Source organism: Hakea prostrata, chromosome 5 (genome assembly GCF_041222555.1).
Source record: "Hakea prostrata isolate BN-2017 chromosome 5, UWA_Hpros_2, whole genome shotgun sequence".
Lineage (NCBI taxonomy): Eukaryota > Viridiplantae > Streptophyta > Magnoliopsida > Proteales > Proteaceae > Hakea > Hakea prostrata.
In genome coordinates, this window is record NC_142604.1 from 27,017,936 (window position 1) to 27,045,115 (window position 27,180).

The 27,180-nt window shown below is 40.4% G+C and overlaps 1 protein-coding gene across 1 annotated transcript in view; it reads left to right on the forward strand.

Moving 5' to 3' along the window:
* Positions 1–26,544, forward strand: part of LOC149015762 (sugar transport protein MST3-like) — a 150,294-nt gene extending 123,750 nt beyond the window's left edge. The window contains exons 10-12 of the mRNA XM_089156588.1: positions 22,672–22,763; positions 23,198–23,515; positions 26,434–26,544. Coding sequence (XP_089012714.1) covers positions 22,672–22,763; positions 23,198–23,515; positions 26,434–26,544 — 521 coding nt within the window. The remainder of the gene's footprint in view (positions 1–22,671; positions 22,764–23,197; positions 23,516–26,433) is intronic.
* The last annotated feature ends 636 nt before the right edge of the window (positions 26,545–27,180 follow it).

Consider the following 27,180-nt stretch of genomic DNA (forward strand, 5'->3'; position numbering starts at 1 on the left):
GAAGACAAATAATATCAAAGCAGCGGAAAAGAAGTGTGATAAAGTTAATTACATGTCCAAGTATTTAAAGATAATCCAAAAACAAGTTAATTACAGATCCAAATACTCCAAAAATACACAAGGGAAATGGGGCACTAAGCTAGGGTTTCCTCTACTCTAATAATAGTCTCCTCAATGGTATGATTGAAGTAAACCCAGCTTTGCCGCTCACGCACAACCATGGGGCTAACCCTGGTGCGAATAGTAATCCTCCTTGGCACCAACACTTAGATCTTCACAGATGCCACTACCCGAAGGGTAGTATGCGGAATCATAGTCCGTCTTGAAGGGGGTGCCATCATAATCTTCGGTACCTGTAGGATAATCTAAAAACATTTGTACAAAAGGAATGAGTTCGAAGAACTCTGCAAGGTAGTTATTCAATAATTAGAAATCATACACATACAGAACATACATAATGCAATGTGATATGGAACATATGAAGCAGTATGATTCTAACTCTATGAATTCTAGTCTCTAGGGTAGACATGCTTTAAGTCATAGCACCATACTTCTTTGGGTGGTCAGTCACTCCCCCTCAATCATACAAGATCTCTTGGGTTTGCCAGGGAAGTTCGATAAAGTCATCTCAAAAACCATGGTAAGGGAATAGGTCACCGCTCTCTCACATCACCGTTTGGTATATGTATTGGCGCATGTAACAGTAAAGCCTAGCTCAATGCAAGTCATCTACTCAGTCGGTCAAGTTAGATCCAGATACGTCCATTCCTCGCCCAAGGTGATCCTTTCCGGTATCCTTCACACTAGAGTCAACGAAATCCCGGATTTCGGACTCATCAACCCTATTGGTCATCCACAAATAGTAAACGGGAAGCTCTCACGTTCTCTCACGGATTGGTTACCGGTCTTGAGCGCCCGTGAGCCAAATCTAGCCATTTGCAACCCTACCAATAAATGGCCCCTTTTGGGTATCCGTAGCATGGTTTATGTCCCCTACCGGATTGGTTACCGGCCTAGAGCACCCATCCAACCATACACTACCACGGGTCGTTCGGTCTCAATGCCCTTCCAATTCGGGTCTGACACGACAAGGATAAACCTAGCCACCCAACTAGACAGTCCTATGTATGTCATCCAATAACCCGGGAGAGTGTCGATAGGCACCATCGGAGAACATCCCATACTATTCCCTCCAAGGCCTAAGGACAGAAGTGTCAATAGGACACTCCCAAATCCCAAGTTATATGTAAGCAATCACATATTCAAGTTCATCATCTTTCATGCATCCAATACATCTTATCATAAAAGTTAAATCATGATATTGAAATGAATCATCATAGACATAAGTAAACAAGAATAGTAATGTAACATGACAAGAGTATAAAGATTTCAATACTACTGTTCTAACATGTATAACAATCTTATAAAGATCTAAAAGTAATCAAGAGATTCTATTCATAAACAAGAACATAAATCATAAGTTGGTGATCTATATGTTTATGGAGATAACCATCCTTACCTTGGGTTGAATTGATGATGAGTTGAGAATATCAAGAAATAGTCCAAAATAATTGTTAAGACCTTAAACAAACATCAATAATAAGTTATTGAAGAAATTGGGAAGATAGCATAGCATGTCTTATAACTCAGTTTGGTATAAAATGGCATGATGTTAATAGAAAATTTAAGGAATACATATGCTAGGCATGAGATGTAGGCATAGCATCAATGGATGGTTAAGAAGATCATAGGTTAATCATGTGTAGACACTTGGAGTGGTGGTTGCAAGGTTGCAGCACCATTTCCAATGTCTCACCAGCAAGATAGGAATAGAAAAGAATAGAAAATGGTAGGATAGAGAGTGGAATGGTGATTCATACCTTGGTGTGGAAGATGTAGACAAGAACCAATAATAAACAATGAGTTTTTGATGAGGTGCCCTTCACATTAGCCAAGGAGTTGCTTTGGGAAGCACTCCCCACGATTTCAGGTGAGAAAATGATTGCAATAGGGCTCAAGGCTCGAGGTTATAATAAATAAAATGGGAATATTCCATGGAATAATTAACTTGGCAGACTGGGAAACTTTGGTCGATGTTTTTGGTCGATGGCATCGACCAAAAGGATCGACCAAAATGTTTCTCAGCAGAAAAACAGGTTTAGTTCAGCAACTTCAAGTAGGGTTTTGAAAGGCTATACAAGGTCAATTTGAGCGAGGTTTTCTTCCACAATTCAATCAAGAAGTCTAGTTTTGGGGAATACCTTCGGATTGTGCACAGGAGGTCATTAGGTACATCAACTAGATTAATCTTCTCCGATGCGCAAACTTTCCTTAAACACTGACAATGCATTTAAGCAAGGGGTATCATCATCAATGTCCATAGGCTCAGTCTCCGAATCATGATCATCAATCAGAATGGTCCATAAGTCTCTTCTACCACCGCTTCAGGTCTTTGGACCTAAATACAACAGTGGATCCGGGTTAGGGTCAGGGTTAGAATAGGGCTGGATATTACATTCTCCCCCCCTAAAAGAAATTTGTCCTCGAAATTGAAAGTGTACCTTTGCTTCCAAAAAGATGAGGAAACTTCTCCTTCATGTCATCTTCTTTCTCCCATGAAGCTTCTTCGGGGGTATGGTTCTTCCATCGAATCTTCACCAAAGGGATGGTGCAATGCCGCAACTGCTTGTCCTTTCTATCTAGGATTTTAGCTGGTCCTTCATCGTAAGAAAGATCGGCACTAAGTCATTCAGGTGCTTGCTGTAGTATGTGCTCCGGGTTCTCTATGTACTTTCAAAGCATTGAGACATGGAACACATTGTGAACTCCAACAAGAGATGGAGGCAAGGCCAAGCGGTATGCTACAGGTCCAACCTTTTCCAAAATCTCCAAAGGTCCAATGAAGCGGGGGCTAAGCTTTCCTTTCACATTGAATGTCGTCACCCCTTTCATAGGTGATACTTTGAGGAAAACTTTCTCTCCGATTGGAAATTCTAAGTCGGTTCTTCTCTTGTCGGCATAAGATTTCTGTCTAAATTGAGCAGACTTGATCCTTTCCCTAATCGTATCAACCATATCACTTGTAGCTTCTATCATCTCTGGACCTAAGACTTTTCTTTCACCAGTCTCAGTCCAATACAAAGGCGTTCTACAAGTGTTACCATACAAAGCCTTAAACGGAGCCATGCCTATTGTTGCTTGATAACTGCTGTTATAGGCAAACTCAACTAAGGCTAAGTGTTCATCCCAATTTCCACCCATGTAAACCACACAAGCTCTAAGCATGTCTTCTAGTATATGAATTGTCCACTCAGATTGTCCATCAGACTGTGGGTGATGAGTTGTACTCAGATTCAATTGGGTTCCCAAGGCTTTCTGCAAACCATTCCAAAACCTTGAGGTGAACCTAGGATCACGGTCAGATACAATACTCACCGGCACTCCGTGTAGACGAACTACATTGTCCACATAAAGTCTAGCTAGATTATCCAAGGTGTAAGTGATCTTCATAAGAATAAAATGGGCTGATTTGGTCAACCTATCAACAATCACCCACAAAGTGTCATTTCCCTTACTCGTCCGAGGCAAGCTAGTCACGAAGTCCATTAAGACATCTTCCCACTTCCAACTAGGAATAGGAAGGGGCTGAAGTAATCCAGATGGGGGTTGACGAACAGCTTTCACACGTTGGCAAGTTTCACACCTGGCAACGAAGTCTTCAACGTCCACTTTCAATCCGTTCCACCAAAAATGTTCCCTTAAGTCCTTGTACATTTTGGTACTTTCAGGGTGTATTGTAAAGATGGACTGGTGTGCTTCTTTCAATATTTCCTTCTTGATTTCATCAACAGTAGGCACACAGAGTCTACCTCTAAACAATAAGGTACCATCCATAGATGTACTAAAAGCAGGGTCCATTTCTGAATTCGAGGCAATTTTATCAATCTTCTCTTTCAACTCTAGATTAGAACTTTGCAAAGCAACAATTTTATCTCTAAGAGAGGATCTTGCAGTCATGGCATAAAGAATACAATCCGAACCCTTAGGGAGCACTTCCAAACCAAATTTTTTTATCGAGGACAACAAAGGACGACTCAAGGCATTTAAATCAAATTCTTTTCTTTGACTCTTTCTACTAAGAGCACCTGCCACTACATTTTCTTTACTAGAGTGGTACTGGATGTCACAATCATAGTCAGAGACAAATTCCAACCATCTTCTTTGTCTCATATAAAGCTCCTTTTGGGTGAAAAAGTATTTCAAACTTTTATGATCCGTAAAGATGGCGATCTTCTCACCGTATAGATAGTGTCTCCAAATTTTCAAAGCAAATACAGCAGCTGCAAGCTCTAAGTCATGAGTGGGGTAGTTCTCTTCATAATCCTTTAGTTGTCGAGAGGCATAAGCCACTACCTTACCGTGTTGCATCAACGCGCAACCCAAACCGATTTTAGAAGCATCAGTGTAGACTGTCAATCCACCGGGACTATCAGATATAGTCAAAACCGGAGAGCTTGTCAATCTAACTTTTAGCTCTTCAAAATTCTTCTCACAAGAATCGATCCAAACAAACTTCTCTTCTTTTCTAGTTAGCTTAGTCATAGGGGCAGCCAACCTAGAAAAGTTTTCAATAAATCTCCGGTAGTATCCTGCCAATCCAAGGAAGCTTCTTATCTCAGTCATGGTCTTCGGTCTTTCCCAATCAGTAACAGTTTGAACTTTCTCTGGGTCAACACGAATACCCTCGGCTGAAACAACATGGCCAAGAAATACTACACTTGAGAGCCAAAAGTCACACTTGCTAAACTTAGCATAGAGTTTCTTTTCTCTCAACCTTTGCAATGTGAAGTTCAGGTGCTCCACATGCTCTTCTTCATTCTTTGAATAAATCAAGATGTCATCAATGAAAACGATTACAAACTTATCGAGCACATCCTGAAATACTCAGTTCATGAGGTCCTTGAACACGACAAGGGCATTAGTTAAGCCGAAAGGCATCACTTTAAATTCATAATGTCCATACCTTGTTCTGAATGCTGTGTTAAAGATGTCACTTGACTTCACTTTCAACTGGTGATATCCCGATCTCAAATCAATCTTTGAGAAGACAGCAGCACCCTTCAACTTCTCAAAAAGGTCATCAATTCAAGGCAAAGGGTATCTATTCTTGATTGTTAGCTTGTTCAATTCCCGGTAGTCAATGCACAGACGCATAATACCATCTTTCTTCCTTACAAACAAGACTGGAGCTCCCCAAGGCGATACACTTGGCTGCACAAAACCTCTCTCTAAGAGTTCATTCAACTGAGTTTGCAACTCTTCTAGTTCGGTAGGTGCCATTCTGTAAGGGGCCTTGGATACAGGAGCCACTCCAGGAATTAAGTCTATAGAAAACTCAACTTCCCTATCAGGAGGCAAACCTGACAACTCATCCGGAAAAACATCAGAAAACTCACTAACAACTCTGACTTCTTCAAGTCTCTTCTTCTCTTTGACCTTGCTTCCAGACGAAGCACCTTCCACTAGGGCATGGACTTGCATTAGAGTGGACAAGGTCTTCTTGCTAAATCTCCCCTTCTCTCCTTGAAATTCGAAAACCGAATTCTCTTCTACATGGAACTGGATCTTCTTCGAGTAACATAAGATCATGGCATTGTAGAAGGTCAACCAGTCGATTCCCAAGATTACATCAAAATCTCTCATGTCAAACAATACAAGATTTGCCTTCAGATTCCTTCCACAAATCAAACAGAACAATCTTCTAACACTTTATCTAGTTTAACAGCAGACCCAACAGGGGTACAAATAGACAAATAACTAAATAAACATCGAGGTGTCAAGTTAGTCTTCAAGGCAAAAGTAGATGATATGAGTGAATGTGATGCACCCGTATCAAATAGTACAAATGCGGGAAGAGAAGCAACTAACAGAGTACCTGTGACAACATCGTGACAGGGATCTCGCTCGACACCAGATATGCTAAACACTCTACCAGAGGGAGGGGCAGAGGTAGTAGAAAGAGTACTCTTCACGACAAGAGCTTGAGGTTGCATTGACTTCTTGGGGTAGAAACGAGCATAATGGCCTGCTTGCTTGCAGAGGAAGCAGGTGGAGTCTCTCGGTCCAATAGGAGCTGCAGCAGGGGGAGGTCTTTGATATGCTGGCCTAGGATTCACCATCCCAGGTCTAGGAGGATAAGTAGCTCCCTGAGGTCTGACTTCACTGGACTGACCATGATAGCTCACAGGAAGGGAATTAGGATTCTGGCCAAAATTTCTCGGCTGAAAGGTGGGAGGTGGGTAAGGAGTAGGTCTAGCAAAACGCCGATCAGTGCGGTCTACAAAGCCAGGAGGCCTAGATTGCCAGGGTTTCTGAACTCGAGCATTTTCCTTCTCATTTTCTTCAAGCTTCTTCAAGTGTTGGACCACTTGAGCATATCCTTCAAGAGGCAAGACAGTGAGGTATGCCTTGATAGAAGGCCGCAAACCCTTGAAAAACTTCTTCGCTTTGGCTTCATCAGACTTAAAGGATTCGGGGGCGAAGAAAAAGAGTTCTTCAAATTTTTGTTGATACTCAAGCACAGACAAGGTACCCTGTACTAAGGCCATGAACTCGGCCTCCTTAGCATCTTTTACAGCTTCCGGAAAGTAGTTCTTGCAAAAAGCTTCCTTAAACTTCTCCCAGGTGACAACACCAGCATTCAAGGTCTCAAGGATAGGCCTAGTGGAAGCCCACCATGCATCAGCTTCTTGCTGAAGCTTCTGCTCGGCAAACAACACTTTCTGAGCATCAGAACATTGCAAATGTCTGAAGGCCTTCTCCAATTCTCGAAGCCACTTGTTCGGAAAGAGGATGTCCTTTGTCACACTAGTAAAAGAAGGTACTTGTAACTTTAAGAAACTTTCCATCAAACGGGTGTGGGGTGTCCCGGTGAATCTTTCCACAAGAGGGGCTGCGGCTTCAGAAGTTCCAACTCCGGCACGGTTCTCATTGCGAAGGGTAGCAAAACCAGCCATCATTTGATTAAATTGGGCAGCCTGCTGATGCATCATGTTGGTCATGACACTGGCAATATCTCTAAAGCTTCCGATATCGAGGGCACTAGGGATGCCATTCGTGGTGTGGCTATCATCCTGTGTCTACCGATCGAAGCCCCCAGTAGGGGTTTCCTCGTTTCCATTGCTGCCATATCCGACGAAACGGTTTCTAAGTAAGACCATTCTGCAAGAATCAAAGATAAGGATACCAAGATTTTAAATCTGACAAAGACAATTTGATCAACGAATAGGATAACCAAATCATGGTTAGAATCATCAATATAGAAATCAAATAAATCAATATTGCTTACAAATTAAAGGAGTTAAGTCAAAAATCAGAAATTCCCAAAAACAGCCCAAGGCAGAAAACTGGCCAACTTTGGTCGATGGCATCGACCAAAATAAATCCTACGCGAAAAATCAAAATCAGATTTAAAGGGCCCACTTCTCATTTCATTTTCATTTCTCACTCAACCATTTCGAGTTTGGCTCTGGGGAAAACGATTTTTTAGGGTTTTCAAAGGTGCTAGGAATTGATTCAAGGCTTCAACCATTCTTGGAAGTCTCATTTGATCATCAACACAAGTAGGTTCTCCTTCTTTTTCTCTTTCCTTGAAAACTTCATTCACCATTGATGTGTTTTCCAATAAAACTGAATAATACATGTTGCTAATGGTTAGAATCATGCATGTAAGTGATTAGGAGCATGTTTCCATAATTTTTCAACTAAGTCTAAGTTCCAAACACAAGATTGCATTCATTTTGGTTATCACAACACTATTCATTTCACAAAAACTTGTCCCATTTTGAAACAAAATTGAATTTTAACATGAAATAAATTTCTACAATACTGATTTACTATGGGGAAGGTGTTCCCACTCTCCATTCGGTCAAATTCCAATTCTTCAAAAATCACAAATGCAGGCCAAAGGAGGGATTTTCTCTCTTACTTGCTGAATTTTCGCTTTGAATATGCCAAAAAGATGGATTTTCACCAAATGAAGTATTCTAGCATGCTTGTACAGGTCTTATGCATATGTTAAAATAATCAAATCAAAATTTTACCAAGATCGAAAATTTCTGAAAATTTACGTAAATGCCCTTCATCTAACAATCATACACTGGGACTAATCCAAATGGGTTTCTTTCTTTGTTTCAACAGATTCACTATGCCTAGAGGAGGGAGACGAGTGGATAGAGGTCGAGGACTTGTTCCCCGGGCAGAGGTTACGGACGAGGAGCATTTTACTACTCCTATGGCTGAGTTTCTACATGAGCACTATTTCCATGATATACCGATCGAGCATGGACGATTGGTTGATGTGGATGATTTAGAGGTGTTTCGCATTCGAGAGAGATTGGAGGCTATGGATTGGCTTCACTTATACACTACGGCACAACCAGTCTATCTAGTTCTTGTCAGGTACTTTTATAGTAACCTAACTTACCGTATAGAGGATGATCCACGGGATGGTTCTAGGATTGTCATGGATTCTATGGTCGGAGGCAGGGAGATCAGTTTCACTACTAGGACACTAGCTCGCATCTTAGATGTCCCAATTGTACAAGATTCCCGCTGGTACAGACATCACAGATGTTCTTCTTCCCTACGAGGTATACGAGGTATGCATGACTCTATGGGATGACATTAACTGCTATACGCCCCGGTGTGGTACCGTGATGCCTCCTTCAGCTCGGGTTATCGCTCGCATCATCGGGCGAAACATCCTTCCGAAGGCAGGGCACCATAGCAAGGTGTCGGCGATGGAGGCACTGGTTATCTATAGCATGTATATTAGAGTGCAGATCGATTTAGCATACATCATACAGAATGTTATGATTGATCGGATTGAGTTTCCTGGGGATAGGAACTTGGCTTTCGGTCGACTCTTGACTCGTGTTTTTGAGCACTTTGATGTGGACTTGGAGCATACACCCATGATTCAGGGTCGAGACTTAGGTGAGAACATCGACTCATGGTTGATCAGGAAGATGGGGCTCCATGATGCCGTCAGATCAGAGGATGAGGATGACATCGATGATGCATCAGGGGATGATAGTACTGATGATGATGATGATGATGATGGTGATGATGATGATGAGCATGGTGAGGATGATGATCAGGGTCATGATGAGGCTCCAAGACATGAGGAGGTTCCCACTCCACGATTCACTGAGGTCGGAGGTCCATCTCACACGACTTCTGAGGCTCCAGATGTGGCTTCTCATCAGTCGTCTATTTACTCTATACTTGAGAGGATCGAGGCTCGACAGGAGAGGATGGAATTACACATGTGCACCCTTGGTGAGAGGATTGCACGACTGGAGGAGGAGTTCAGATCTAGGAGGGGTCAGACAGATCGTCGTAGTCGATCACCTATATAGATATTACTAGGAATTTTCTTTTATGCTAACTTGGATGTAATTCTGTAAAACTCTCCTATGTGATTAATGAAGATCAGTTACTTTGTTTATATTATTGTGTCTTATTCATGAATCAAATTATGCTTCAATATTTTGGTTTCTAATCCAGTTTATCTATTATTCAAATCTAAGAGTACTTGAGTCACTTTTGGATCTGTGACTCGGAATGTTCTGTCACCGTTTCTGTGGTCGGGGTTCCACTTGATCTTGGGCTCTGATACCAATCTGTCACATCCACCCAGCCGGTACCCCATTTGGAATACCTGGGAATGTGATCCACAGTCCAAGGATCAAGATTCGTAGGTCCATGCCTCCCATATACACAATGACATAATCATGAATAATGATAATCAAGGTAAAAACAACTAATACTAAGTATCATGAATACGGTAAGATTAAATAAATCAATGTGTGGAAGATAGATAATATCAAAGTGTGAACATAGTTATAAAGGTGAGAGAAGGTATGATAACTACCCTCTCAGAGCAGCGGAAAAGAAGTGTGATAAAGTTAATTACATGTCCAAGTATTTAAAGATAATCCAAAAACAAGTTAATTATAGATCCAAATACTCCAAAAATACACCAGGGAAATGGGGCACTAAGCTAGGGTTTCCTCTACTCTAATAATAGTCTCCTCAATGGTACGGATGAAGTAAACCCAGCTTTGCCGCTCCCGCACAACCGTGGGGCTAACCCTGGTGCGAATAGTAATCCTCCTCGGCACCAACACTCGGATCTTCACAGATGCCACTACCCGAAGGGTAGTATGCGGAATCATAGTCCGTCTTGAAGGGGGTGCCATCATAATCTTCGGTACCTGTAGGATAATCTAAAAACATTTATACAAAAGAAATGAGTTCGAAGAACTCAGCAAGGTAGTTATTTAATAATTAGAAATCATACACATACAGAACATACATAATGCAATGTGATATGGAACATATGAAGCAGTATAATTCTAACTCTATGAATGCTAGTCTCTAGGGTAGACATGCTTTAAGTCATAGCACCATACTTCTTTGGGTGGTCAGTCACTCCCCCTCAATCATACAAGATCTCTTGGGTCTGCCAGGGAAGTTCGATAAAGTCATCTCAAAAACCATGGTAAGGGAATAGGTCACCACTCTCTCACATCACCGTTTGGTATAAGTACTGGCGCATGTAATAGTAAAGCCTAGCTCAATGCAAGTCATCTACTTAGTCGGTCGAGTCAGATCCAAATACGTCCATTCTTTGCCCCCGGCGATCCTTTCCGGTATCCTTCACATTAGAGTCAGCGAAATCTTGGATTTCGGACTCATCAACCCTATTGGTCATCCACAAATAGTAAACCGGAAGCTCTCACGTCCTCTCACGGATTGGTTACCGGTCTTAAGCGCCCATGAGCCCAAGTCTAGCCATTTGCAACCCTACCAATAAATGGCCCCTTTCGGGTATCCGTAGCATGGTTTATGTCCCCTACCGGATTGGTTACCGGCCTAGAGCACCCATCCAACCATACACTACCACAGGTCATTCGGTCTCAATGCCCTTCCGATTCGGGTCTAACACGACAAGGATAAACCTAGCCACCCAACTAGATAGTCCTATATATGTCATCCAATAACCCGGGAGAGTGTCGATAGGCACCATCGGAGAACATCCCATACTATTCCCTCCGATGCCTAAGGACAGAAGTGTCAATAAGACACTCCCCAATCCCAAGTTATATGTAAGCAATCACATATTCAAGTTCATCATCTTTCATGCATCCAATACATCTTATCATAAAAGTTAAATCATGATATTGAAATGAATCATCATAAACATAAGTAAACAAGAATAGTAATGTAACATGACAAGAGTATAAAGATTTCAATACTACTGTTCTAACATGTATAACAATCTTATAAAGATCTAAAAGTAATCAAGAGATTCTATTCATAAACAAGAACATCATAAATCATAAGTTGGTGATCTATATGTTTATGGAGATAACCATCCTTACCTTGGGTTGAATTGATGATGAATTGAGAATACCAAGAAATAGTCCAAAATAATTGTTAAGACCCTAAACAAACATCAATAATAAGTTAGAGAAGAAATTGGGAAGATCGGATATTAATTGGATCAAAACTGGCCAAGGTTGCTGTCAGCAACAACTTTGGTCGATGTTCTTGGTCGATGGCATCGACCAAAAGGATCGACCAAAAATCTCTTTTGGACAGAATAGTGGATTTTGGGGGTTTTCATCCGAAATTGGTTTTCTGGTGTTCGGATCAATCTGAAACTTGGAGGAATGCTTAACAACAATAGGAGGACACTATAAGTCAAGAAATTTACCCAATATAATGGTCCAAACAAAAAGCCCCAAGTTGAGCTAACAATCCAAGTGACAAACATCATGGCATGAGTTGGGATTGATTGCATTGACATGGAAATGGCATTTAATAGCTAGGGGAACTAATAGAATTTCGATTGGAATCATATAGTAGTGATAAACATGAACATAGCATAGCCTACAACTCAATTTGGTACAAAATGGCATGATGTTAATAGAAAATTTAAGGAATACATATGCTAGGCATGAGATGGAGGCATAGCATCAATGGATGGTTAAGAAGATCATAGGTTAATCATATGTAGACACTTGGAGTGGTGGTTTCAAGGTTGCAACACCATTTCCAATGTCTCACTAGCAAGATAGGAATAGGAAAGAATAGAAAATGGTAGGATAGAGAGTGGAATGGTGATTCATACCTTGGTGTGGAAGATGTAGACAATAATCAATAGTAAACAATGAGTTTTTGATGAGGTGCCCTTCACATTAGCCAAGGAGTTGCTTTGGGAAGCACTCCCCACGATTTCAGGTGAGAAAATGATTGCAATAGGGTTCAAGGCTCGAGGTTATAATAAATAGAATGGGAATATTCCATGGAATCATTAACTTGGCAAACTGGGAAACTTTGGTCGATGTTTTTTGTAACATCTAACCCAAACCTAACCAAGTTACACTAATTACCTTGAGATAGAGACATTCTTGTTCAATGTTAGACCTTGAAGTTGGACCTTGATTTCAATATTATTATCTTTGAAAACCTTAGGAAGCCATGTCAGACCTTTCCCTTAGGGTAGATCTGTAATATCCGGCATTATCCTAACCTTGACCCGGCCCGGAATCTGTTATGTTTGTGAGTCCAAATACCTGAAGTGGGGGGAAAAGATACTTGTGGAACCTTTTGGTTGATGATTTGGTGTCAGAACCCAAGCCCTTGGACATTGACGATGATGCCCCTCACTTGAGAGCATTGTCAGTGTTAGTTTTGAATCTGCGCACCGAAGAGGGGTGAATTAGTTGAAATACCTAATGAACTCCTCTGATCAATACAAAAATATTTCCTGATACTAGACTTTTTTATGGACTTGTAGGAGAAAACCCCAATCAATTTGACCCCATACAGCCCTCCAAATCCCTATCCGAAGTTGCTGAACTATGTCTGGCCAATCCTGCCTGTGCATCGAAGAAGATTGAATTATTTGAAGTACCTAAACAGATCCAATGATTGATCCGAAGGTATTTATGGAAACTAGAATTCTTGATTGTCTTGTAGGAGAAAACCTCACTCGATTTGACCTTGTATAGCCTCCCGAATCCACTCCTGAAGTTGCTGTCATGTCTTGGTCGACTGCTTGGTCGACTGACAGTCAACCAAGCCAGTCGACCAAGAGTAATGGAATTCTAATATTCACTAAATCACTTCCCATTTTGCCCCTACCTTTTTAGAACTCGTGAATGAGGACCTAAACTAAGCTTTGGCACTCCAGAGAATGAGGTTCGACACTCTTTTGAGCTTTTCTTGGTGTTTTTGAAGATCTTTGACTCTAATCATTAGTGTATACATTAATCATCAATCCAATGAATGATTTCTTCTATTCTTCTTCTAATCTATTCATTTTTCTATCATTTGATAATCTTGAGACGATGGCTGAAGTGCTGCAATCTTACAAACACTCGACCATGAGTTTCCCCTTTCATATTCCTTAATCTTCCTCACTCATACTATGATTATGATTCAATTGAGATTAATTGCACTCCATCACTTTGATTCTCTTCAATTTAACCTATTTTGATTCAAATCTGATATGTAGATGCATGTTTAGCTTAGACTATAATGAAATTAAGATTCTAACTTGATTCTTAACATTCATTTGATTGATTCCCATCATCCTTTACAATTTCTATCAATTCCATTTTGATTCTTGATAATTACCATATAGAACCTAAGATTTCGAATTGGGCATTTTTTTTATTGAACCATTGGATCATCATGAAAATTAGTGTGTAGTATCCTCTTACTGTTATAAACTTGCCCTCCAAATTTCGTGATGATCGGAGTACCGGAAGGGCAGTTTCGGATCAAGTTTCCATTGCTGTCCTGAAGTTAACAAGTCTTGGTCGACTGACAGTCGACCAAGCCAGTCAACCAAGAGGTGTTAATGCCCTGTACTCAGCCGAATTGATCCGTTTGAACCTCGATTCGAGTGTTTTTTTCTCTGATGTTACTTGTATGTTGTCTAGGGTACCAACACTGACTTTTGGGACTATTCTTGGTGATCATTGATTTTATTTACAACTTGATTAAGGTAAGGATGGTTATCTCCATAAACATATAAGTCATCAACTTATGAATTGTGTTCTTATTTACAGAATGGAATCTCTTGACTACTTTTAATCATTATAAGACTGTTATATATGTGTTAGGACAGTAGCATTGAAATCTTTATACTTCTGTCATGTTACATTATTATTCTTGATTACTTATGTCTATGATGATTCATTTCAATATCATGATTTAACTTGTATTATGAAGATGTATTGGATACATGAAAGATGATGAACTTGAATATGTGATTGCCTACGTATAACTTGGGATTGGGGAGTGTCCTATTGACACTTCTGTCCTTGGGCATCGAAGGGAATAGTATGGGATGTTCTCCGAAGGTGCCTATCGACTCTTTTCCGGGTTATTGGATGACATACATAGGACTGTCTAGTTGTTTGGCTAGGATGTCCCTGTCGTATCAGACCCGAATCAGAAGGGCATTGAGACCGAATGACCCGTGGTAGCAGTGGGGATTTGTGGGCACTCAAGACCGGTAACCAATCCGTGAGAGGTCATAAATCTCATTGTGGGAGCCATTTATTGGTAGGGTTGCAAATGGATAGACTTGGGCTCACGGGTGCTCAAGACCGGTAACCAACCCGTGAGAGGACGTGAGAGCTTCCCGTTTACTATTTGTGGATGACCAATAGGGTTGATGAGTCCGTAATCTGGGATTACGCTGACTCTAGTGTGAAGGATACCGGAAAGGATCGCCGGGGGCGAGGAATGGACGTATCTAGATCTGAGTTGATATGACTGAGTAGATGACTTGCATTGGGCTAGGCTTTACTATGACATGCGCCAATACTCATACCAAATGGTGATGTGAGAGAGCGGTGACCGATTCCCTTACCATGGTTTTTGAGATGACTTTACCGATATTCCCCGGGCATTCCCAAGATATGGAATGGGAGAGTGACAGACGACCCAGAGAAGTATGGTGCTATGACTTAAAGCATGTCTACTTTAAAGACCAGCATTTATAGAGTTAGAACCATATTTGCATCATATGTTCCATATCATATTGCATCATGTTATAGCTTGTATCATATGGTTTATATTTTATGGAATGACTACCTTGCTGAGTTCTTTTGAACTCACTCCTTTTTGCAACATATTTTGTTAGACTTTTCTACAGGTACTACCACTATTGACTGTGGCAGTCAACCCTCTGGAGGCCGAGTTGAAGACTTGTATCATACTGGTGGCGATGAACCAGTTGATCAAGACGAGTAGACCGAGATCGGGACTTGTTTGTAGAAGTTCAGTATTATATTAAAGTGTTAGGGATGGGATGTCGCCTCATTCCCTTTTTGACCTTTTATTTGAATTGTCAGGACTATAGCTTAGTTGTTTCACTTGTTATTTGGTGAATCGGTTGTAACCTTTACTTAGTCGTTTCATCTTTCACTAATATTATAGGATGGGTTTCCTCCCTCCTTTTCACACTTGATGGTTTATCCTAATTGAATCATTTCCACACTCTGATGTTATTTGTGAATCCTTCTGAGATCTTTTATCGACTTTTATTATTAAATTAATTGAATACAAAGAATTGTTCTTGCTTTTGATTATATTATTGTGCTAAGTGACTATGATCGTTCCTAAACTTGATCGACGGGACCGTAATTCACTCCCCAGGTAATCCAAATAGGGTACCCCCTTAGTGGATTTAGGTCAGGATGTGACATTTTTGGTCGATGGCATCGACCAAAAGGATCGACCAAAATGTTTCTCAGCAGAAAAACAGGTTTAGTTCAGCAACTTCAAGTAGGGTTTTGAAAGGCTATACAAGGTCAATTTGAGTGAGGTTTTCTTCCACAATTCAATCAAGAAGCCTAGTTTTTGGGAATACCTTTGGATTGTACACAGGAGGTCATTAGGTACATCAACTAGATTAATCTTCTCTGATGCGCAGACTTTCCTTAAACACTGACAATGCATTTAAGCAAGGGGTATCATCATCAATGTCCATAGGCTCAGTCTCCAAATCATGATCATCAATCAGAATGGTCCATAAGTCTCTTCTACCACCCCTTCGGGTCTTCGGACCTAAATACAACAGTGGATCCGGGTTAGGGTCAGGGTTAGAATATGGTTGGATATTACATTAGTACTCCTACTAGATCTATTGTGAAACTAGATAAAGTGCTAGTTAAATGTCCTGTTTTGGTTGGTGAGAAGAACTTGCAAGCTAATTTAGTACTTCTCAATATTTAAGGTTTTGATATCATTTTGGGAATCGATTGGTTGATAGCTCATAAAGCTGTAATTCTTTGTTCTTTAAGGAGAATTCAATTTCAGATTTGTGGAAGTTCAGTTTTTGAATCTCAAGGTGAAAGAGGAAGAATTGGTAAGAAGACGTTGACCGCATTGATGCAAGTTTGTGCATTAGTGGAAGATGCTTCGTCTAAAAGCAAGGTTAAGGAAGAGAAGAAGATAGAAGAAGTCAATGTTGTCTGTGACTCCGTTGATGTCTTTCCTGATGATCTGTCAGGGCTGCCCCCTGATAGGGATGTTGAATTTTCTATTGATCTAATCCTTGGAGTTGCTCCGGTATCTAAAGCTCTGTATAGCATGGATCCTACCAAACTGAAAGAACTATAAAACCAGCTGAATGAGCTCTTAGATAGAGGTTTTATACAACCTAGTGTATCACCTTGGGGAGCTCCGATTTTGTTTGTTAAGAAGAAGGATGGTAGTATGCGTCTATGCATTGATTACCGTGAGTTGAACAACTTGACCATCAAGAATAGATATCCGCTGCCAAGGATTGATGACCTCTTTGATTAGTTGAAAGGTGCACTAGTGTTCTCAAAGATTGACTTGAGATCTAGATATCACCAGTTGAAAGTGAAGTCAAGTGATATTTTCAAGACAACTTTTAGAACAAGGTATGGTCATTTTGAATTTAGAGTCATGCCTTTCAGTTTAACTAATGCTCTTGCTGTGTTCATGGACCTCATGAACCGAGTATTTCATGATGTGCTTGATAAGTTTGTGATAGTATTCATCGACGACATCTTGATTTATTAGAACGAATATGAGCATGTAAGGCATCTAAATTTCACTTTGCAAAGACTGCGAGAAAAGAAGCTTTATGCTAAGTTTAGCAAGTGTGATTTTTGGCTCAAAAGGGTAGTATTTCTCAGCCATGTGGTTTCAGCTGAAGGTATTCATGTTAATCCCGAAAAGGTTCAAGCAGTTGCCGATTGGGAAAGACCGAAGACTGTTACGGAAATAAGAAGTTTTCTTGGATTGGCAGGATACTACAAAAGGTTTATTGAGAACTTTTCTAGGTTGGCTGCCCCAATGACTAAGCTAACTAGAAAAGAAGAGCAGTTTGTTTGGTCTGACGCTTTTGAGAAGATTTTCAAGAGTTGAAAGATAGATTGACAAGTGCCCCGGTTTTGTCTATACCTAATGACTGCGGCGGTTTGATAGTTTATACCGGTGCGTCAAAGATTGGTTTGGGTTGTGCGTTGATGCAACATGGTAATGTGGTAGCCTATGCTTCTTGGCAATTGAAGGATTATGAGTGGAATTACCCCACTCATGATTTACAGCTTGCCGTAGTTGTCTTCGCATTGAAGATTTGGAGACATTACCTTTATGGTGAGAAAATTGCTATTTTCACGGATCATAAAAGTTTGAAGTACTTCTTTACCCTGAAGGAATTGAACATGAGACAAAGAAGATGGTTAGAATTGGTCTCTGATTATGACTGTGACATTTAGTACCACCCTGGTAAGGAGAATGTGGTTGCTGATGCTCTTAGCAGGAAAAGTAAAAGAAAAAAATTTGATTTGAATGCTTTGAGTCAACCATTGTTGTGTTTGATTTTGGATCTTGGTTTGGAAATTGTCCCTGAAGGTTCGGATTTTGTTCTTTCTGCTATGTTGGCAAGATCCACCCTTAGAGATAGAATTGTTGCTCTGCAAGCTTTTGATCAAGAATTGAAAGAGAAGATTGAGAAGGTTTCATCGAATTCTGATTCGGATCTTGACTTTAGTATATCTATGGATGGTGCCTTACTGTTTACAGGAAGACTTTGTGTGCCTTCGGATGTTGAAATCAAGAAGGAGATTTTGAGGGAAGCACACCAATCTATTTTCACAGTACACCCTAGAAGCACCAAGATGTACAAAGACTTAAGAGAACATTTTTGGTGGATTGGTTTGAAGGTCGATGTAGAAGATTTTGTGGCCAAGTGTGAGACTTGCCAGTGTGTGAAAGCCGTTCGTTAACCCCCATCTGGATTACTTCAACCCCTTCTTATTCCTAGTTGGAAGTGGGAAGATATCTCTATGGACTTCATGACTAGCTTGCCTTGGACAAGTAAAGGTAATGACATTGTATGGGTAATTGTTGATAGGTTGACCAAATCAGCCCATTTCATCCTTATGAAGATCACTGATACTTTGGATAAGCTAGCTAGGCTTTATGTGGACAATGTAGTTCGTTTGCACGGAGTGCTAGTGAGTATTGTTTCTGATCATGATCCTAGGTTCACCTCAAGGTTTTGGAATAGTTTGCTTGGGAACCCAATTGAATTTGAGTACTTCTCATCACCCACAGTCTGATTGACAATCAGAGCAAACAATTTAGATTTTGGAAGATATGCTCAGATCTTGTGTTGTTGATATGGGTGGCAATTGGGATTAACACTTAGCTTTGGTTGAGTTTGCCTATAACAATAGTTATCAAGCAACAATAGGCATGGCTCCATTCAAGGCTTTGTATGGTAATACTTGTAGAACACCCTTGTACTGGACTGAGACCGGCGAAAGAAAAGTCTTACGTCCGTAAATGATTGAAGCTACAAGCGCGATGGTTGATATGATTAGAAAAAGGATTAAGTCTGCTCAATCAAGACATAAATCCTATGCTAATAGAGAAGGACTGATTTGGAATTTCAAGTAGAGGAGAAAGTTTTCTTAAAGGTTTCACCTATGAAGGGTGTGATGAGATTCAATGTTAGGGGAAAGATTAGCCCCTCGTTTCATCGGACCTTTCGAGATTTTTTAAAAGTTTGGACCTGTCGCATATCGTTTGGCCTTGCCTCCATCTCTTGCTAGAGTTCATAATGTGTTTCATGTTTTGATGCTTTGAAAGTACATAGAGAATCCGGAAAAAATACTACAACAAGCACCCGAAGGACTTAGTACTAATCTTACCTATGATGAAGAGCCAGCCAAAATCCTAGATAAGAAGGACAAACAATTGCGGAATCTCACCATCCCTTTGATGAAGATTCAGTGGAAGAACCATACCCCTGAAGAAGCTTCTTGGGAGAAGGAAGAAGACATGAAGGAGAAGTTTCCTTATCTTTTTGGAAGTACAAGTATGCTCTCAATTTCGAGGTCGAAATTTCTTTTAATGGGGGGGGGAGAATGTGAAATCCAGCTCTATCCTAACCCTGACCTTGACCCGGAAACCCTGTTGTTTGTAGGTCCGAAGACCCGAAGTAAAGGAAGAAACCAACTATGGGCCATCTCAGTGGATGACATGGTGTTTGACCCATAACCCATGGAAGTTGATGATGGTGTTCCAGACTTGGAAGCTTGTTCAGAACTAGAAAGGAAACTACACCTTGTTGAAGATGAGTCAAGTTGATGGACTTGAAGTATAGTTGGACATGATTCGAAGGCATTTTTCTATACTAGGTAAGCCATATGTTGTGTTGGAGAAGCTCATTAAGTTTGGACTTGAGTTGGGCCTTCAATTCCCTGTCTTGGCCTTGCTGACTGGCTTGGTCGACTAGGCAGTCGATTGGGCCAATCGACCAACCAATCGACCAACCAGAGCCAGAAATCCAAGAAAATCCTCTTTTTAGGGTTTTTAACTCTCTATTTAAGTGAACTTTGTATTTCTTAGTATCCTTTGCCTCCAAAACTCTCAGAGAACATGGGAAGACTCTCTCAAAGCTTTCCTTGGTGAATTCAAAGAACTTTTGCAAGATCTCAAGCCTGTCATCTCCCATTCATCAACCAAAGGTTAGTGATCTTTTCTGTGTTGTGATTTATTCTTAATACGTCTTAATCTCTGTGATGAGACTATGAAGATGATGCTGCATTCTCTGTTAGCAACCATCACTTCATTGATCTCCTTCCATTCTCAAGGTTTTATGACATCTAAATTGATCTTCACCATGATCCTTGTAAAACCCTCATGAAACCATGATCACTCTCTAGATTCGATTTCTTAAGCATGATAGATCTATTTTGCATGATGTTTTCATGTATGATCTCTTGCTTGTCATCTACTAGAATGAGATCGAATCTTCTTTAGTTTTCCTTTGAATTCATAGTATATTTTCATCGAAAACTAGGGATTTTTACAAAATTAGATAGTCATGATTTCAAATAAGTAGTGTTTTTGATCATTGTTAGTGGCAAATCTATACTACTTTAGTGTTAGAATACTGTTCTAGAAGTTTCCTCCAAGTTTCGTAGAGTTTCGGATCTTGTAGATTGAGTTTTGGATCAAAATTCACATTTTTGCATCGTATTGACTCAAGTGGTCGATTGGTTGGTCAACTGGACCAAGCTACCACCCAACCGACCAAGCAAGTCAATAGCTCTGTTTTTTGCTCGATTTGATTCGTTTGATCTTCGATCTTTTAGGCCTCTTTCTTAATGTTGTATCTATGATTGTTTAGGTTTTATTTGCTAAGTTTGGAACCTCTCTCTTTGATCTTTGGATATTCATCAAAGCTATTTAAGGTAAGGACAGTTATTTCCATAATTACATAGATTGCGTGAATCTTAGTTTCTATTGTTGGATTCTCTGCCATAAATGTATTTTCTTATTATTCTGTTAATGATGCAAGTACGTTGCGTATAGTAGCATCATGTTCATGTATTCCTTTGATTATGAATACTTATTCTTATCAGTTACATATGTGATTGATCGTGTTTATGTGAATCTTTCTATATGATGAGATATTGGTTATGTATGTTGTGACTGATTTGAGAATGTGATTGAATAGGTATGACTTTGGATTGGGAAGTGTCCTTTCGACATTTCTGTCCTTGGACATCAGTGTGAATAGTATGGGATGTTTCCAATGGTGCCCTTCGACACCTTCCGAATTATTGATTGTCATACCTAGGGCTTGTCTAGTAGTGTTTGGTTAGGAATACCTCCGTTATATCAAACCCGATTCGGAAGGGTATTGAGACCGAATGACCTGTGGTAGCAATGGGGATTCGTGGGCGCTCAAGACCTGCAACCAATCCGTGAGAGGACATGAATCACATTGTGGTTACTCATGAGAGGCCATTTATTGGTAGGGTTGCAAATAATAGACTTGGGCTCATGGGCGCTCAAGATTGGTAACCAATCCATGAGGGGACATGAGAGCTTCTCATCTGTTATTTGTGGATGACCAATAGGGTTGATGAGTTCGTAGTCAGGGACTATGCTGACTTTAGTGTGAAGGATACCGGAAAGGATCGCCAGGGGCGAGGAATGGATGTATCTGGATCTGAGTTGATATGACTAAGTAGATGACTTGCATTGGGCTAGGTTTTACCTTGACATGCACCAATACTTAGACCAATGGTGATGTGAGAGAGCGGTGACTTATACCCCAGCCATGGATTGTCCCGAGGGATGCCGTACCCACTACCAAATGGCGTTGTGTGATGAGACCTTCCTAAAGAAGTATGGTGCTATGACTTAAAGCATGTCTGCCTATAGAGACCAGCATACGTAGAGTTAGATTCAAACATTCATTGTCTGTTTCATATCGTATTGCATCATGTTATATTCTACAATCATGTTGTTTATGTTATTGTGGATTAACTTGCCTTGCTGAGTTCTTTTGAACTCACTCCGTTTTTGTGCAATCTCTTTTGTTAGACTACTCTACAGGTACTAAATACTATGAAGGGCAATATGAGGAAGCGCAAGCTGATGAAGCGTACTATACGCAAGATGCTGGCAACTATGAAGATCACGTTGATGATTCCTCGTGTGATCATGTTACTTACCATGATTAGCTCTTCTGTGGTGTGGGAATGTCTGTGCGTGGTTGATGAAGTTTATGTTTATGAAGACATTCTCTATAAAGTAGAAAACATTTAGTTAGTTTAGTTATCATTTCCTTACTTTCCTTTGAGAACAATTGCATTTTCCTATTGATTTATGAGCTACATTCCATTGTAACTGTGGAGTGAGATTTCGCCTCACTCTACTCCTTTTTGATTATAACTACATTTGGTATCATTTCCACACTCTGATTACTTTGTCATTTCTTTCCTTATTTGGATCTCTTGTTCATTCCATTATACATTGATTATTTTCTGTTCATGATTATGTTATTGCATGTGGGAGGATGATTTCCTCAATTCTTGTTCTTCGGGGTTGTGGATCACACACTCGGGTATGCCAGATAGGGTACCGGCTGGGTGGATGTGACACTTATCCGACAAAAAAAGGGCGAAACTTTGCAAGTTTACTTAGCATCTTCTCATTTAGTAGTAAGTGCAGATCTCGTTTGGGAGAAGGAAAAGAAGCATTGGCCAATTTACTATGTCAGCCATGTGCTCCTGGATGCAGGAACCAGATACTCAAAGATTGAGAAGCAGACATTAGCTCTTATGGTGGCGGCAAGAAATTTAAGGCCTCACTTCCAGGCACATCCAATAGAGGTATTAACCACCTTTCCTTTCAAAAAAAAGTTCTTTATAAGCCTGATTTTTCGAGAAGAATGGTCGCATGGTCAGTTGAACTTGGTGAATTCCAAGTAAATTTTCAACCTCGGATGACAATAAAGGCCCAAGCCTTGGCAAATTTTGTCATAGAAACCACGATTCCATCAAAAGAAGAAACCGAACCCAATATCCCGCCCATGTGGGATGTTTATGTGGATGGTTCAAGTAATAAACATGGAGCTGGAGCAAGAGTCCTACTCAAAATTTTAGCAGGCTTTATAGTTCATTACGCCTTGAGGTTCGTGTTCGAAGCAAGCAACAATGAGGTAGAATATGAAGCCTTCATAGCAGAACTTTGTTTGCCTAAAGCCTTAGCAATAGCTGAAATAACTGTTTACAATGATTCTCAGCTTATTGTCAATCAAGTGTAGGGAGAGTACAGGACCAAAGAGCCTCGGTTGCAGAAATATCAAGAAATGGTACATGCATTGAGGAAGGAATTCAAAGATATCAAAATATGCCAGATCCCAAAGAAAGAGAACACAATGGCGGACAAACTCTCCAGATTAGCTAATGCCAAAGAAAAGACACTTGAACCACTAGTTTACGTTGAAGAATTTAGCTTCCCGAGCAATCAAGTGCAAGAGGTTTCATACATTGAAACCGAGCAACGCTGGATGGACCAGATTGTTGAATTCATTCGGGATGACCAATTGCCCGAGGATCCAAAAGAGGCAAGGATGATTCGAGTACGAGCTTCAAGATTCACAATACAAAATGGAAGATTATATCGAAAATCTTACAATGGATTGCTGCTCAGATGTTTGGGGCCTGAGGGATAAAAAACTGCATTGGCAGAGGTTTATGAAGGAATTTGTGGAGCACATATGGGAGGTCGGGCCTTGGCACACAAGATTGTGAGGCTCGGGTTATACTAGCCAAAAGTTTAGAAAGATGCGATGGAATATGTTCATTGCTGTAACAACTGCCAGATTCATTCAACGGTCTCAAAAAATCCTGTGACAATCTTGACGTCAATTTTGGATCCAATCCCATTTGTGATGTAGGGAATTGACATAATGGGAAAATTCACTAAAGCCTCAGGCGGTCGGAAATACCTCATTGTGAAAATCGACTATTTCACCAAGAGGGTAGAAGCAAACCCTTTGGCAACAATCACTGAGAAAAAGTTGGAAAAGTTCGTGTTGGAGTCAATTATTCATAGCTTCGGAATCCCAAATCCTTTTCACCGATCACGGGACGCAATTTGACAATCCACAACTTGGGCAATTTTGCAATACATACTTGATTGAGCACTGAATGTCAATAGTAGCATATCCTCAGAGCAATGGCCAAGTGGAGGTAATGAACCAAACATTATTAGATGAAATAAAGAAGAGACTTGAATCTAACAAAGCCCTACGGATTGAGGAATTGCCAAACATCCTTTGGGCTTACCAAACCACAGTTTGAACACCCATCGGAGAAACTCCATTCAAGTTTTCCTATGGATTAGAAGCGTTAGCTCTAGTCGAGGTAATGGCAGGAACTCTCCAAGAACGAGAATTTGAAGAGAAGGCAAATGAACAAGGACTGCTAGATAGCCTAGAATTTATTAGATGAAGTTCAAGCAAAGGCTATAGCCCAAACTCAACATTATCAGTAGAAGATAGCATCCCATTACAACACCTGAGTGAAACATTGACAATTTCTATCGGGGGACTTAGTTTTAAGGAACACTCTAGCATCAAACCCGTGTCATCAAAATAAGCTAAACTCATCATGGGAAGGACCATACATGATAGTCAAACCGGTCGGTTCGGGAGCATACAAGTTGAAGCATATAGCAACCGAGTGCGAACTTCATCGTTCATGGAATGCAAGACACTTGAAGAAATATTATCCTTAGTAATTTGGTATTTTCAAAGTTTTGATGTAGAAGCCAAACATTATTAATGCAATTTACAGGTTTAAAATCAAATCTGTTGAAAAGGGGGCAAGGTATATACATAAGAGGCATAACATTAAAAGGCTTCTGTTCGAATATCGAATGAGACCTTTGAAAGCTTAAGAAGATTCTAAGGAGTTTCTCCTAGGTAAAAGGCTTTGGTTCGAATACCGAATGCGACCTTCAAAAGCCTAGTAAAATTCTAAGGAATTTTACAGGTAAAAGGCTACAGTTTGAATACAAAATGAGACCTTTGAAAGCCTAGTAAAATTCTAAGGAATTTTATAGGTAAAAGGCTTTGGTTTGAATACCAAGTGAGATCTTTGAAAGACTAGTAAAATTCTAAGGAATTTTGCACGTAAAAGGCTTCAGTTCGAATGCCGAGTGAGACCTTTGAAAGCCTAGTAAAATTCTAAGGAATTTTACAAGTAAAAGGCTTTGGTTCGAATACCGAATGAGACCTTCGAAAGCCTAGTAAAATTCTAAGTAATTTTACAGGTAAATGGCTTCGGTTCGAATGCCGAGTGAGACCTCTGAAAGCCTAGTAAAATTCTAACCTTTAGAATTTTACAGGTAAAAGGCTTTGGTTCGAATGCCAAATGAGACCTTCTAAAGTTATAGGGCATTCAAGCAATATCATTCAGACATTTAAAAGCCAGCTGAACCAAAAGATTTGATTTATATAAGGGCCAGAAGGGGCTAGCCTTTACAAAATTAAAAAATTATTAGTTTTGAAGGATCCGAAGATACCTCCGTATCTCAGATACAGGATGCGTGTAAGGATCAATGACGATTGGCAATAAGTTGATTAGTTCAGCTCCTTCGTTAACAAAAGGCATATCTCAGTTACATGATGCGTGTAAAGATCAAAGACAACCATCAATACATTTGTTATTTATTCGGCACACGAACCTCGTCTTTGGGGACTACGAAGAGTTCCATAAGCTCCCCCTACTAAGGGTATGAAGAATGAAGAATGTGAGGAACGAAGAACTCTAGGTTTTATTCATGCCCTTCGTTCAGCACATGAACCTCATCTTCGGGGATTGCGAAGAGTTTCGTAAGCTCCCGAAGAAGAATGAAGAACGTGAGGAATGATGAACTCTAGGCCTTGTTCTCCATAGAGGCCACTCCCTCGATTGAAGTAGAGGCCCGATCCTTAGCAATATTGACACTCGGAACAGCCCCTCCTTGAACCACTTCGCCAATGGGAGACAAAGGTGGAGAGTCATTAAGAAAAAGTTTTACATCTGAATCGGCAATGGGATGGTCTACCAAGTCTTCAGCCCAATCGGGAAAGGGAAGTTGTAGCTTCTCAAAAACCTCCAGATGACAATGTGTTTGATGGGGGGGGGGGCGTATCAAAGTTTGGATCCCTCTTTAGAATCGACTTCCAAACATCGTTTTGACCATCTCTATAAGCTTGAGTATTGAAGATAGTCAGCAAGTCACAGAAGGGCTTGCTATTAAGATACTTGAAGATACAGGCCCTCTGAGTCTCGACAGAAACATGTTCGGGTTTAGAAGGAACTACCCAATTCTAGAGCTCGAAAATCATTATTTCGTATTTCTTCAGTTCCCCCGAAAGCCTCATGACTTCCCGTTCAAGACTATGAATACTCCCGTGGGTGACGTCAAGGTCCAGGGAAACTTTTTCAAGTTTATGAGAATCCCCCGAAGACACTTGATTTCGACGTCCTTAATATTGGGCTCATGCAGCTAGATGGTGCTGTGAGGTCACCAAGTTTGGAGGATGAGTCTAAGATTGAGGATGAGGATGGGGTGGCACTAATAGATGAGGGACAGGATACTACAGATTCTGATGATTAGGACGGAGAGGATGCAAAGATGCGTGATGCCGATCAGGATGATCAGGGGATTCTTGCACCACACTTTGAGGTAGGGGGCCCATCACATGCTGCTCTAGAGACACCACACTTATATGCACGGATGCTTTCCATGACTTCCATGCTAGAGAGGATGGAGTTCAAGACGAAGCAGATGTATGAGAGGATGGAGGTGAGACATGCACAGATAGAGTCCAAACAGGATCAGATGCAGTCTCATCTCACACAAATTTCCAAGGATGTCCGGGCACTTCGAGATCAGAGACGGTCTCCTAGATAGACTTATTGTACTAGGATTTCAGTTATGCTTTCCTTATGTAACTTGATGTAACATTTTCTTAAGTTAATGTAATTTTCTTTTATTTCACTTTATTATTGTGCATTATTCACTTGTTCTTTTATTGCATTAAGTGATGCTTGTGAAATTATAATTATGGTATATTATTCAACCATTCATGTCACATCCACCCAGGGGATGCCCTATTTGGATTACCTGGGGGACTGATTCACGGTCCTGCCAATCAAGTTTAGGAACGATCATAGCCACTTAGCACAATAATATAATCAAAAGCAAGAACAATTCTTTGTATTCCAATAATTTAATAATAAAAGTCAATAA